The 14,439-nt window shown below is 44.2% G+C and overlaps 1 protein-coding gene across 1 annotated transcript in view; it reads right to left on the reverse strand.

Annotated features, from left to right (window-relative positions):
• The window catches only part of SLC26A4 (solute carrier family 26 member 4), a 169,310-nt gene that overhangs the window by 147,505 nt on the left and 7,366 nt on the right, over nt 1–14,439 (reverse strand). The window contains exons 2-3 of the mRNA XM_078680191.1: nt 9,227–9,366; nt 4,328–4,438 (exon numbers count right to left, since the gene is read on the reverse strand). Of these exons, the coding sequence (XP_078536317.1) occupies nt 4,328–4,438; nt 9,227–9,366 (251 nt within the window). The remainder of the gene's footprint in view (nt 1–4,327; nt 4,439–9,226; nt 9,367–14,439) is intronic.

Raw genomic sequence — 14,439 nt, forward strand, 5'->3', positions numbered from 1 at the left:
CTCGACGCTTGCCCCGACACGAGGCCGACGTATGCGGTACACCCCCCATCCTCCGAAAAAACCGCGAGAACCTAATACGATGCCCTGTCTAGTCCAATAGGCTTCCCGTACACGCGCTTACCGCTGGAGAACAAAAGGCATGCCGCCAGGCGCCACTGACACTGCTGAAACCTGCCCGGACCACTCTCGCCGCAGAAGCAAACACGGGCCTGCGTAACTGCTACCTCTCAACCTGGCCGCAAACCGCTGCCATACTAAGAGAAAACATCCCCGTTGTGCTACAACATGTGCAGGTGAAAGCTCGACGGAGCCCCCAGGACCGTGGTACCTGCGCCTTCCGCCAAGCCCTGGACAACAACGGCACAACCTAGGTGCTCATGAAACTGAGCGAAGCAAAAGGCACTAATTGTCGCGACCCGACGCGAACATGGAAATCGTAGCGCCCTAAAATACAAGCGTGCTCGCCAGCCAGACAACCGCCTTAGTTCTTGGCACGCACAAGCTTCGCCTGAACCTGTACATGACAATGTCGAACGTGCATAAACACTAATGGCTACCCGCCATGAAAGACACGCACGTGAAGCGGGGCACAGCGTGCCACCTAATTTCCGGACACTGCCGGATTGTGAGACCAATGGGGAGTCGGGCACCAAAGTGATGCGGAAGAAACTCGAAAGTAACCTGTACACGTCAATATCCCTTGAACACACTGGCACTCTTATAACCCCAGTCACTTCCCAAGCAAACTGTCAGCAACCTTCTCAAAACGAAGCGTGACGCATAACTAAGCCCATCCGACTAGTGCAGAAAGCGGACCGAGTCTGGGCAAGTCACCCGACGAAATAAGAAGCTATATAAAAAGTTAAATGCTCGGAGAGGGAAATTCCAAACAGCCCAGGAGGACACGAGGTACCCCAGCGATGCACAACATCCCCTAAGGATCACTCGCAAACACTAGAAAGCCGAACCCCCAAATGAGAGCCCGGGAACCGGCACAACAATCCGTCAAAACTATGCACGAAGAGCGATCCAACAATAACGTTGGAATCCAAAAGAACAAACAGACCCTTCGGTAAAGACAGCGCCAACAATACCAGCAAGCTAGAAAATAAATGTCAAGGTGGCTGTCCGGCCCCGACCCAGTTGCACAAAATGGCCACTGGGAGGGAAGGGGGGGGGGGGGGGGTGAAGCATGGCCACCATCTGAAGGCGCCATTTCCCCACAGCCGAAAACAGGGGCGATGGCCGCTGAGCGGGTGCGCCATTTAAATAAATATAAATATAAACCTCCTTCCACCGTGGCCCGACAAATATTCTCCCCCGCCACGCACAAAACACCGCGTGCGTGAGGCAGGGCATGCTGATACAAAATAAATGAGTTAGGAGTGGGTTACTGGCCTTGACACGGACCCACGCTGAGCCCCCCACGGGGCCAGCAGAAAAGTACCCCGTGAGCCAGGAGCAAAATGAACGAAACATCGAAATACTCGATAAAGGAGGAGCCAAGGAAATGTAGCCCCCTAATAGCTGCCCGGCCCGGTGTGCACGTCCCCAGAGAGGGGTACACCAGGGAGCTGGAGGTAAGAACCGGTAGCCCCCAAAACGCCGAAATACCTAAACGACAACTCAGGAGGGCAGTTTCCCACAACTACACAAGATGAGACCCCCGCCGAAAATACATCTCAGAGGCCAACGACCGAGAAAACGGTGACTAGAAGCTATCTGAGCCAGAGGGAGGCCCCTATAAAGTGCATAGCTCAAAACAACTCCCCGTCCCAGGAGACCAAGGCAGGCAGAAACCCGTTCGCGCAAAAGAGAGAAGGAAAGCAAAGGCCGGATCCCCCTGCCCCCAAGAGGCAATGGAGGGGGGGGGGGTGCTCACTTGCAGCTCCCTCGACGACGGAGTGGACTCCACGTGAAAATAGACTGCACTCGATAACTAACACTAAGAATCACTCCTGTCGTAAGCAAGAAGGATTCCTCTTAAACTTGGGGGGCTGGGTTAGCCGACACCCTTATCGCCAGTAGAGACGACTGTCGAGTAGAACCTGGATAGACAGTGCTGACTGCCGCAACACGGCCGATGTGCCACGCATCCACCACTCTGTACACCCGTGACGCAGAAGAAAAGTGATAACAGGATCCAGTCCTAAATCACATAGTAATTCACCGTTGCTTCATACTTACCAAATTAAAAGCACGATAAAACTTCGTACACTAAAGCACCACAGCACTAATAACGCTCAAAGAAATGAACAAATCACAACCGCTGCGCTCATACAATTGGGCAAGCTGCAACTCCATGGCATCCATCACCCTTGCCCACTCCTCGGAAACGAGGGCATACACAAGTGACCTAAATGCCACCGGACACTCCCGATGCCCCGCACCGGAGGACCTCTCAAGGTATAGGGCAGGGGCAAGGCATTCCGCTGCTCCAGGCGAGGCCCGAACACCCAACCTCGGCATGGCAAGAACAACTACTGCTGTCTAAATACTGTGTGCAACCCAACTGCGCCACTGGAGCGCTCAAGACTGCCGACACGAGAGGAAAGTGACCTGCCCGCAAGCAGAGAAAAACAAAATTGTCTTAAAACGATAGGAATACAGCACTGCAGATCCCGAAGAAGAAATAAAAGCGCGAAATGCTAGAGCAGAAGACTACACAAGAATACTGCGTGCACATCGCCCAATCTGCACCATATTCCCCATCCTAACACACTATATAACCGCATGGAGAAATACAATCCCCATGAGTTACAAGTCAGGCAGCATTCCCGAGACCGCCCAGTTTTCGAACCGAGGATGCCTAACAGACCCCCCCCCCAGCAGTCCAACGGCCTCATTGCGGGAAAAACAAGCAATAAAAAAGGGAACAACCAAAAAGCAAATAACTGAGCCGCTGAACATCCGATAGAAAATTAGAACCCGCAAGGCTCAAGACAGAGCTTCAGGTTCCCTAGACCTTACGCCACTGCAGGCACTGAGTGATCCCGAACCTAACATACCGTGCATAACTCATACTGCTATGTTAAAACACTCCAAGGTCCCCTCACCCAATAAAGCAACAACACAGAACCGTCCCGAGGGGGATGACTTACCACGAGGAACGAGACACCGTCGCCAGACAAGGCCTCAGGCCAACCGCACGAGAGCACCCAAACGGCGTCAGGGTGAGGGGACAGCGGAGAAAGAGGCCGCTCGGTAGGAATATATACTCTCCCCCGCCCACCCCAGGCCAAAAGTGACGCGCGGGACTCTCCAGGGTCTCAAAGAGCTGGGCTGCCCCGTGTGCCATCTTGTGGCACTACGGTGGCCGCCCTCTTACTAGTGTCCCCTGCGGAGGATATGTGTGTTAAAAGCAGTAACCCACATACCTAGTTACATAATATAAAAATCTATCTTGTGCATCCTACAGGATGTGCTTTGCAGGAGACACATTCACTCTCTATGCTACTTTGATTCAAAGCTGGGCTATAAAAACACAGATTTCTCCAGCAAATGTGTTAACCTCAGTTATTTTACCATTATTATTATTCCCTAAGATTTTGCTACGCATACAAAGAGTTCTGCAGTGGGTGCCTTAACTATACGATATTCTGAAATGCAGACTTTGCAACCAACTAAGCAGAACGATTTACTTCCAATTTCTCTGTGGCACAGTTTAAAATAAATCAATGTATACCTGGAGGCCCAGATGTTGTGTCAGGGTTGCTTCATTTTTTGGCACAACCCTGACACAAAATCTCACTTGTTAAATCTTGTAGTGCGCTCAAATGTACTCATAATTGAACTGCTAAACATATGTCTGTCGTGTTAAGATCTGATGTCACTACTTGTGATCTCACTTCCTGAGAGGCCATGGGTTGTGACGCCACTTCCTGTGATGTCACTTACTGTGATGCCACGTGCTATGTCATGTGCCATAATGTCATGCACCAAGTCACTTGCATAATGTCTAACTTGGTAAGTCCCCCCACTTCCGTTTTTTAGGATATGTGCCCTGTATATAGAATATGATTAAAATTCTTTGAGTAAGTTGTCTAGTACACATAGAATATGTTCTAAAGTCATATGCGAAATATTTGCCAGAGTCATATATAGTATATGTTGCAAAGTCTTATATAGAACATACTGTAAAGTCATACAGAGGGCATACAGTTGACAATCTTGGTGTCTGAAATTATCATTTTTGTCGAACTTACTATCATAATTAAAGCACTGAAGACCCTGTAACTCGTAGAGTGTATACAACGGTAGGATGCAATAAAGGCCAACAAAGGCAAAAAGAACAAACTTCAAATGAATAAAAAATCTTCATAGTTACCAGCAGAGAGGTGTTTTGATGTTCCGAGGAGGAAATATGTCAAAAGTGGAAAGAACGAAGAATACAAGCCAAACCCCACGGGGACTGCGGCCAGCAAGGCAAACGCCAACCCTGAAAGAAGACACAAGAATATTGCTGTTTTAATACTGATGTTTTTATAATCTCATAGAAGCTATGTAGAAATCATATTGCATCTCTAACCATTTCTAATGCTTGAAGCGATAAGGAATCTGTTTTTTACTTTTTCAAGTCTCAAACATTAAGCGATTCCTCAGAGCATGGAGTTAAGAAATACACATTCTTTTTAGTAGAGCTAAACCTGGAAAGAGCTCGATGGTAAAGAGTACAGTCCAGAAAGCAGCACATAACAGTCACAGGAAACCATTTCAGTAAGCGCTTACAAGTCTGAGGTCTCCCTTGACAGAGAAGCTCTCTGCAATACCTATTGCTACCAGTTCTTTCAAATATGCATTGAGTGGGCGTTGCCTTCCTCCAGAGCAGTATTTCTCTTTCACCTCATGCTTTTGACTCTTTAGTGTATCCACCGTTCCTCCTCGTTTGAATAGGTTGCACTGCAATGCATTAGGGAGTAACTGGTTTTTTTAATACACTATGTACTCTTATTCATAACATATTTTTTTTCCTTAGGTGCATTGTATGGAGAAAGCATTCTTTTTTTCACTGCAGCAGGCTATATTTTAATGTTTTAGTCAAACCTGAAGTCAGACCTATTCGTTTTACCAATGCTTGCTTAAATGAGGTAAATACCACTACATTTTTCTATGATACACCAGAAAAAGATGAAATATGACTTGATGAACTGACGAGGCATTACTACCTTTTACGTAATAATAGAGCTACTTGGACGTAAATGTGGTAAAGTTTCCTTAAGTCAGACTTCACTGCGCAGAGAGAGGTTTATTGGTTCTACCAAAATGCTATGGAAAATGAACTCCAAAACCCAAAGGCTGGAAAGATAGTGGCAAAGAGTCAAATTTTCAACAAAGGGTAAGTATGACCCATGCTTGTAATGAGAAACATTTCCACGGGCACTTCATTTTTTCAAAAGGCAATTATTTACATGTATTTCTTGACCCCTACTAATGTGGAATTTGTGAATTGCATAGATTTCACGTGTGTAGCATTAAGAAATGAAACGCCCGGTAAATCCCAATAAACCATTTTTAAAATATATTTGTATTGCCATTTGCAGTTAACAACAACCCACCGTCATATATTCGTCTCAATGGTTTTAACAAGGGTAAGCACTGCAGCTAGTTACACGTGGGTATAGGAAAAAGAGAGAAAATAGAAGATAATCGTGATGTTTAAATTAACATAACAATCCCTCCACCTCCCTCATGGAAACCCACCACCCCAGAACAATGGCTACCTTGTACCTTGTGCGAGGGCATCACTGTACAGTAGTGCTTTAGAAGATGGCACAAATTGGGGAGAAATGGGGTCAGAGCAAGTCTGATCCATCCCGTGGGGCTCTAGAATTACGGGTAAGAATTAGGGGTTAGCTGGGTGTCTTGGGTGGGCGGGAGTCCTCTTTGGCGTGTTCCATGAAGTCTTAAAGAACAGTGTCCAAGGAACAGTAGCGCAACTAGGCCTTCTGCCGCCCCTGGTGGCCGTAAGAGCAGGGGAGGTGTGTGTGTGCTGGCGAACAAATCCAGAGTTTGCCACCCCGCGCGGCCGCAGGTAAGAGCAGGTGGAGGCTGCCGCTCCCAAAACTCTTTACGCTGAGGCGCACTGCCAAACCACCACCCCCTCTTGCTATGCCACTGCCCAGAAAATTGCCAGGGGGCACTTTTACAAGCCCCCCATTTCCTCCCTGCAGGGGCGGCCTTAGGCATGTGCAAGCTGTGCACCTGCACAGGGCCACCAAACCCCAGGGGCCACCACGCCAATATATATCCTTAATATAATAATCCTCCGAGGATGGATACATATTTGCGTGGCGGCCCCTGGCAGGGATTTGGCAGCCTGTTCCACTTCCAAACACCTGAACCCCCCCACCCCCCCTCTTCACTGGCCTCTGCGCTCCGCCCCGCCCGGACCCCTTCTTCCGGGGCCCCCTACCTACGCTTCCTGCCCAGGGCCACCATGAGCCTAGAGCCGCCCCTGCTCCCTGCGAAGTCCTGTGCCGACCACCTGTGTCCACTTGATCATTTCCTCACTGCCCTCATGGTGCTGCTAAGTCGATAAATCTTGTTGTGGCTTTTGACCGTGGGGACATGCCCAGGAGACATTGCTGCGCCGTGGATATCTTGAGCAGTTTGTGCAGTATGCGATATCGGAAAGTCTCGGCGTCTGCTCAACATGCTGTGATTCTGGGCAAACCACTTCATCTCCCAGAGTCTACCAAAAATGAATGTGTCCTTGAGTATTCTTAACTGGTGCTCCTGTGAAACGCTCCATTAACTACGGGTCGAGTTTACGCTACATAAAACTTCAAAAATAAAATGTCCCATACAACCAAGTAATCAAACGTCTGCTGAAGGCATACAAGATTGGTTTGACAGGGAAAATGATGCCAGGGATTTTCGACCCTACGGAATGATGCAATACCTCACCCTAACATATCATACCATTACATGCTGTACAATAAGCACCATGCCATACAATACCATACCACACAATAACATAGTATATTATACAATACTATACTATATTGTAGCATAGCTTACCTTACTGTAGAATACCTGACTGTACTGCACATGACCCTATGCATCACTCTACTGCATACTATACCTAACCATACCATGTGGAACAATACCATACTATACCATATAATGCTGTAAAATGTCACATCCGTTACTTTTCCATACAATGCCATACCCTACTATACAATAGTAAAACATAGCAAACCATGCTAGCTTCAGCCAGACTGCACAACATGCCCTTCTCATTTGGACTATTTTTTTAGGTGGAGTTGTCCTATTGTCAAATAGTTATAGAGACCTAAAGATCAAATCACATTTCCCTGTAGAGAAATTGACCTGTTCTGAAGACATCTTAACAAAGAGAAAGACCAAACAAGGAGTTATAAACTGGGGCAAAGCAGAGAGGACATTCAGCTACAGAATATGCTCCATTTCACTATCCATTTGCAAGACTGAATGTCTCAACAAGCCATGGTCGCCTCCAGACCTTGGTTGTTTAAAAATAATTATTTGTATACAGACTAGTCTAACCTGACAAGAAGTCGTAAGTAGTATCATGCTTTGGTTGTGTCAAAAAACTGTCAGTCCTCAGACAATGAGTGTATCAAGAAGTAAAATCTGTCTCCAGACCCCGAGTGTATCTTGGTAGATGTGGACAGAAGCTGTGCTTGTCTTAAGACCCTGAGCCTGTCAAGAAGTCATGTCTGTCTTCAGATCCTGAGTATGATAAGAAGTAGAGTTCCGGACTAGAGTATTTCTGTGCACAGAAGAGGTGTAGAAATCGTGTCAATCTCCATACTATGAGTGCATCAGACTACTTCAAAGATTGAAAGAAGTCAAATATTTCTGCAGATACTAAGTGTGTGAAGACATGTTGTCTGTTTCACAGGGCCAAACTGCAGACCCAAAGCAGCGCTGTCAATTCTTGAAAGGCCCGCCCCCTTAAGTTGCCTAGCGAGCGAGCGCAGCAAGTGAGACTGACCATCAGGGGCGGTGCCTCTTTTAGGGCGGTGAGACATTGCCCCTCTTATATTTTGGCCCCCCAATTATTGTGAACAAACTACTAACTTTTATTTTGAATTGTTTTCATTCTGCCCGCAACAGGCAGCCTTCGCCGTGGGCTGGTTGCATATTTGAGGCTGAGGCAGGTCCTGAGCCAGTGCAGGCCTAGGGAGGTGGGGCTTGCTTAATACTATTGACAGTGACTGACACTCAGAGTTAGCCAGAGCACCTGGGCCCAAGTGGGCATGTCGGGTTGGGCGGCTGCCTTTCTCCGGCCAACCTGACATGCGCACTAGAGGCCTCCGAGAGTCTCTCCACTTTTGCATTAGTGCGCCGGGGGTGACTCAAAGCCGCAGCGCCCGGTCTCAGTAATGAGCACTGAGATTGCCTGCTCTAGCCAAACTAAGCGCAGCTGTCACAGCAGGAGCAGCATCTGGATTGGCTTAGAGGCGCAATGGTTTGGTTACCAGGCAGGACCGGCCCCCAACCTTCCAGCCTCCCGAGAAAGCACCTGATGCTCGGTTCGGCCAGTCCAGCCTTGCTGTTTAGATAGTCCAAGGACTTTAGAAGCAGTGTTTGTCTCTCCACCACAAATGTATCTAAGCACTGGAGAGGTAAAAAGAATCTGTGTCTATCTGCAGTCTCAGACCCCGAGAGTGCCAAAAAGTCCTGTTTCTCTGCAGACCACAAGTGTGTTGAGGTACTGGTTCGGTAGAAGGAAAGTGTCACTCTCTTCAGAACCCACATTTGTTTGCCTTCTGTAACCGTGGAAAGAACTCATACAATGTACTGGAGGGTCACAATCTCATGGTTGAAATATCCACCTTCAAAAATATCGATTCCACATTGTAGACAACCAGATAGCATGAGTTGGTGTTAAGAATAATATAGTAAATCTGCACTTCTGTACATATACTGCCCCTGACAATATAGTGGGGTTTGATACTTTGCAGTATGATATTTTGAACCTCAATATGTGTTGTTTTCCACCATGCACAATCTTCATGCAACATCTTCAGGCAGGAAGCCTCCAACAGGACATCTAGGAATGGTAGACACCCCAGCATTGGAGAGGGCTAGTGGCTCTCTTTTGAGTTACAGGCTTAGCTTACCTCACAGCACTATTAAACCTTGAAGGAGATGATGAGAACAGTTTTGTACCATTTATATTACTGCCACTATTAGTCCAATCTATAGGACTAGTAGGATTTGCAAAAACAAGCCCTACCTTGTAGAGTGGCCACAAGCCCCGTGCTGACGCCAGAGATGATGTCGTTGACTATCCATTCCTTGAACTTGTATTTGGGCAGCCAATCCAGAACCGGCAGGAATGTCTTGGTTACTTTGAGTGCCTTTCTGGTGGTACAACTGTGAAAGAAAGCAATCATTATCATCCGAAGTTATGGTGGCACGTCATTCACATAGTTCTTAAATAAAACCAACTGCAAAGCAACATATGCTACATTCTTTCCAGGTTCTCTTGTGAGGTTACACTTTCCATACTAGTCCAGATCATTAGTTACTGAATCAACCAACTAACCTGATCATTTACAATAAAGTAGAAAGGTGACTGTGACATCACAGACTCTTGTAGGACTAAGGTGTCCATCAAGATTTTTCTTCCTTAGAAATGATAATAACTTTATTATCATTTTTTTTTGGTAGCTGTGGGGCTTGGTTAGGGCAGTGAGGGGTGGGGCTGGAGTCACAGTGGGAGGAGTGGTGGGTATAATTTAAGTGTGCATGACTGTTTGGTCGGCCGTCTCGGGCTGGCCAAGCAGTCATGCGCACTTTGCATGTTCCCCACCAGGCTGTTATGCACAGCCTGGTCAGGAACATGTCCAGGCTCCCATTCCACGCCTGAGCGCCGAACCATGACGTTCAGACCAATCACAACACTGCATTGCAGCGTTATGATTGGCTTAGGTAAGGGAGCCTGTGTGTGCTTCCAGTTCCTGCTTCCGTTCTGGGACGCCGGCAGGGTAGCGTAGGAGAGACAAGGCCGGCCAAAGAGGTACGAGCCAATGTTTGTTATTTCCAAAAAGTGGTACATATGCATCCATTCAAGGAGCACTTCTATAGGTGCAGATTTAGTATTTATTAGTAAACTAGTAACTATATGGGCCTGATTCACAAATGGTAACTTACACTTTAGATTAATGTACACTTTTAAGTAAAATTGACTTTGTTTTGCCTATTTACAAAATCAGCGTGTAAATGTGCTCCAAAAGAGTAAATGTCTCCCCCAAATTAAATACCTGGGGAGATTTTCACAAACTGCATATTGTAAAATGTTTTGTAATATTACAATAGAACTACAAACATACTTCAAAATGTCCTTCAAAAAGTGTCCTTCTAAAGTATTACTGAAAAAACGAATGTCTGACAAAATATCGATAACACAAATATCGATATACAAAAATATCGGAACAAAAATATCGAAGTCAAAAATATAGGAATCCTATCCCTAACAAGGTAAGTACAAATATATCGAAAAAAATATATAGAATGACAAAAATATCGTTTTTTGTAAAATATTGTTTTTTTTATTAAATAAATAATACTTATAAATGTAATAAACATATTTAAAAATGTACTATAATATTTAAAATTAATACATAATGTAATACAAATTAATATTAATAAATATATAATACATCATATATTTTTCATTAATATTAACTCTAAATTAATTATTTTCATAACTTATAAAATAATAAAAATATAATAAATTACTAATACATTTATATACATAAAATAATCACATAAATAACAATTAATAACAACATAATACTAATAAAAAAGCTAAATACATTTTAGATAGTGTATGAGTAAAAATTACTATTCCCACTCCAGAGAGTGCAACAGTAGGGAAAGTGTTGGATAGCGTAGGGGTAACAATTACTATTCCAACTCCAGAGAGTGCAACAGTAGGGAAAGTGTTGGATAGAGTAGGGGTAACAATTACTATTCCCACTCCAGAGAGTGCAACAGTAGGGAAAGTGTTGGATAGCGTAGGGGTAACAATTACTATTCCCACTCCAGAGAGTGCAACAGTAGGGAAAGTGTTGGATAGCGTAGGGGTAACAATTACTATTCCAACTCCAGAGAGTGCAACAGTAGGGAAAGTGTTGGATAGCGTAGGGGTAACAATTACTATTCCAACTCCAGAGAGTGCAACAGTAGGGAAAGTGTTGGATAGCGTAGGATTAAAAATTACTATTCCAACTCCAGAGAGTGCAACAGTAGGGAAAGTGTTGGATAGCGTAGGGGTAACAATTACTATTCCAACTCCAGAGAGTGCAACAGTAGAGAAAGTGTTGGATAGCGTAGGGGTAACAAATACTATTCCAACTCCAGACAGTGCAACAGTAGGGAAAGTGTTGGATCGCGTAGGGGTAACAATTACTATTCCAACTCCAGAGAGTGCAACAGTAGGGAAAGTGTTGGATAGCGTAGGGGTAACAATTACTATTCCAACTCCAGAAAGTGCAACAGTAGGGAAAGTGTTGGATAGCGTAGGATTAAAAATTACTATTCCAACTCCAGAGAGTGCAACAGTAGGGAAAGTGTTGGATAGCGTAGGGGTAACAATTACTATTCCAACTCCAGAGAGTGCAACAGTAGGGAAAGTGTTGGATAGCGTAGGGGTAACAAATACTATTCCAACTCCAGAGAGTGCAACAGTAGGGAAAGTGTTGGATCGCGTAGGGGTAACAATTACTATTCCAACTCCAGAGAGTGCAACAGTAGGGAAAGTGTTGGATAGCGTAGGGGTAACAATTACTATTCCAACTCCAGAGAGTGCAACAGTAGGGAAAGTGTTGGATAGCGTAGGGGTAACAATTACTATTCCAACTCCAGAGAGTGCAACAGTAGGGAAAGTGTTGGATAGCGTAGGATTAAAAATTACAATCCCAACTCCAGAGAGTGCAACAGTAGGGAAAGTGTTGGATAGCGTCGGGGTAACAATTACTATTCCAACTACAGAGAGTGCAACAGTAGGGAAAGTGTTGGATAGCGTAGGGGTAACAAATACTATGCCAACTCCAGAGAGTGCAACAGTAGGGAAAGTGTCGGATCGCATAGGGGTAACAATTACTATTCCAACTCCAGAGAGTGCAACAGTAGGGAAAGTGTTGGATAGCGTAGGGGTAAAAATTACTATTCCCACTCCAGAAAGTGCAACATTAGGGAAAGTGTTGGATAGCGTAGGGGTTGAAATAACATACTTATACAAAATAATTCATTATTACTTAATTACATTAAAATTAGTTCCCACCATATTCCCCTATAAACACACAACCCGCAACAGAACAAATTTATCAATTAATGAATTATTTAAAATTAATTACCAATTAATTATAATTATTTACCAATTAATAACAATTAATGTATGCTTCCTACTAATTAATAATTAATTCTACATAATTAAATTACTTCCCACCCTATTCCCCTATAAACCCATAACCCGCTACAGAACATATTTATCAATTAATCAATTAATTAAAATTAGTTAAAAAGAATTCTCAATTAATTAATTAATAATTCCTACTAATTAATAATTAATTTAACATAATTAAATTACTTCCCACCCTATTCCCCTATAAACCCATAACCCGCTACAGAACATATTTATCGATTATTCAATTAATTATAATTATTTAAAAATTATTCTCAATTAATTAATTTATAATTCCTACTAATTAATAATTAATTTAACATAATTACATTACTTCCCACCCTATTCCCCTATAAACCCACAACCCACTACAGTACTAAAAGACAACATTTAATTAAATTACATTAAAAATAAATTATTAAACATAATAAATACAATATAATATACACACAATTTATTTAAAAATCGATATTAGTAACATCGAAATTATTTACTTCGATATTACTGACATCGATATTTAAAACTTCGATATTACTAATATCGATATTAAGAGTGTCGATATTACTTACCTTCTTATTATGTCCCTTCGATATTTAAACTTCGATATAATTGTATATCGAAATTTAAAACTCGATATTTTGTCTGTGTACCGAAAAAACAGTAGTACTTTAGAAGTAAGTTTGTGAATAGCATTTTGTAATATGTCTGTACTCGTATTGTAGTACTTCAAAATGCACTACACAATGCATTTTTGAATAGCGGCCGGCCCTTCATGCAAACCCTAAAGTAGTCATGAAAACCCTAAAGTTTGCTGTGATTCTTATTGTAGATGGATCAATATTATAGTCTATTAAATCAATCATAAGCGGTCTTATGCACCGCACAAGTTCTGAACTCAAGTATTTAAAAAGTGCTCTCATTTGTGATAATAAAGTAAAAGGAAGCTCTGTGAAATAAAATGTTTGCCTAGGCTCAGGGCTGGACTGAGAACCCAAAGCACCCCTGACAATTTTGTCGGACTGGCCCCCACCAATGGGGGGTTGAGGGGGGTAAGTGTGAAGGACTGCTGCTTAATAAAACTGACCCCCAGCACTGCTGTTTTTGTTACTAGGGACCATATTGCAGAATCACTGCAAAACCAGCTCCCACTGCTCCAAAGCCGGGCCCCACCCTTCCAGCCTCCTGGGCAAAGGCCCGATGCCAGCTACGGCCAGTCCGGCCCTGCCTAGGCTCCCACACTTTGGACAAGAAGGGAAGCCGGTATTGATCCCAGGTTATCTGGTTTCCGGTTTTACAGCAAGTGCCACTCCGCACCCTCTTTTCACTCTCTTCTTATAGACATGATTCCTCGCATCTCCTTCTCTTTACCATCCCACCAACACAACTCACCCATTCACCTGTACTTTTCTTTTCCTTTTACCGTGTCAATATTTCAACGACTTTGTTCCTCCTTCACACATGTTTAAATATAATCACAGTTTCAATTGCACCTCACCACAGTGTGCTCTGCAAAGGGGACAAGGATTGGATGGGCATGCATTCTGAACACCGACAGGCACTGTGAGACCCTCGCACTGTTCACCGTAGGCAGAGCTGCTAGGGGGCCATCGAGCCCACACCAGGTCAGGTCACTGAACACACCAGGAGGGAAGACAAGGGGGGGTCACTGGGGAAACATCAGGAGGAGCTTCGAGTTGCCCCCACTGAACCGAAGTTGTCGCACTCTAGGATGTCCTTTGTAAACCCGGTGAATTAACCAGTCTGAGGACTGATATTTAGAGGCTAGTCCGCCTTTGGTTTCTGCTGTTTCCAGCAGCTGGCTGTTTGTGTCTTTTCCCAGTCACTCTCGCTGGCATGCTGCAGCCCTGAGTTTGCAAAAAAACATATTTTTAAAAAACAGAAAAGGCGAGTCATCAGGGGTAAAAAGGCTGTGTTATGTCATTTCAGGTGGTGTCACTGGGGACAAAGAGGATATGATGTCATTTCTGCTACCAGGTGACTTCGATGGACAGATACATTAGAGGCCACTGATACAGCTA

This window comes from Lissotriton helveticus, chromosome 1_1 (assembly GCF_964261635.1).
Source record: "Lissotriton helveticus chromosome 1_1, aLisHel1.1, whole genome shotgun sequence".
NCBI classification, from domain to species: domain Eukaryota; kingdom Metazoa; phylum Chordata; class Amphibia; order Caudata; family Salamandridae; genus Lissotriton; species Lissotriton helveticus.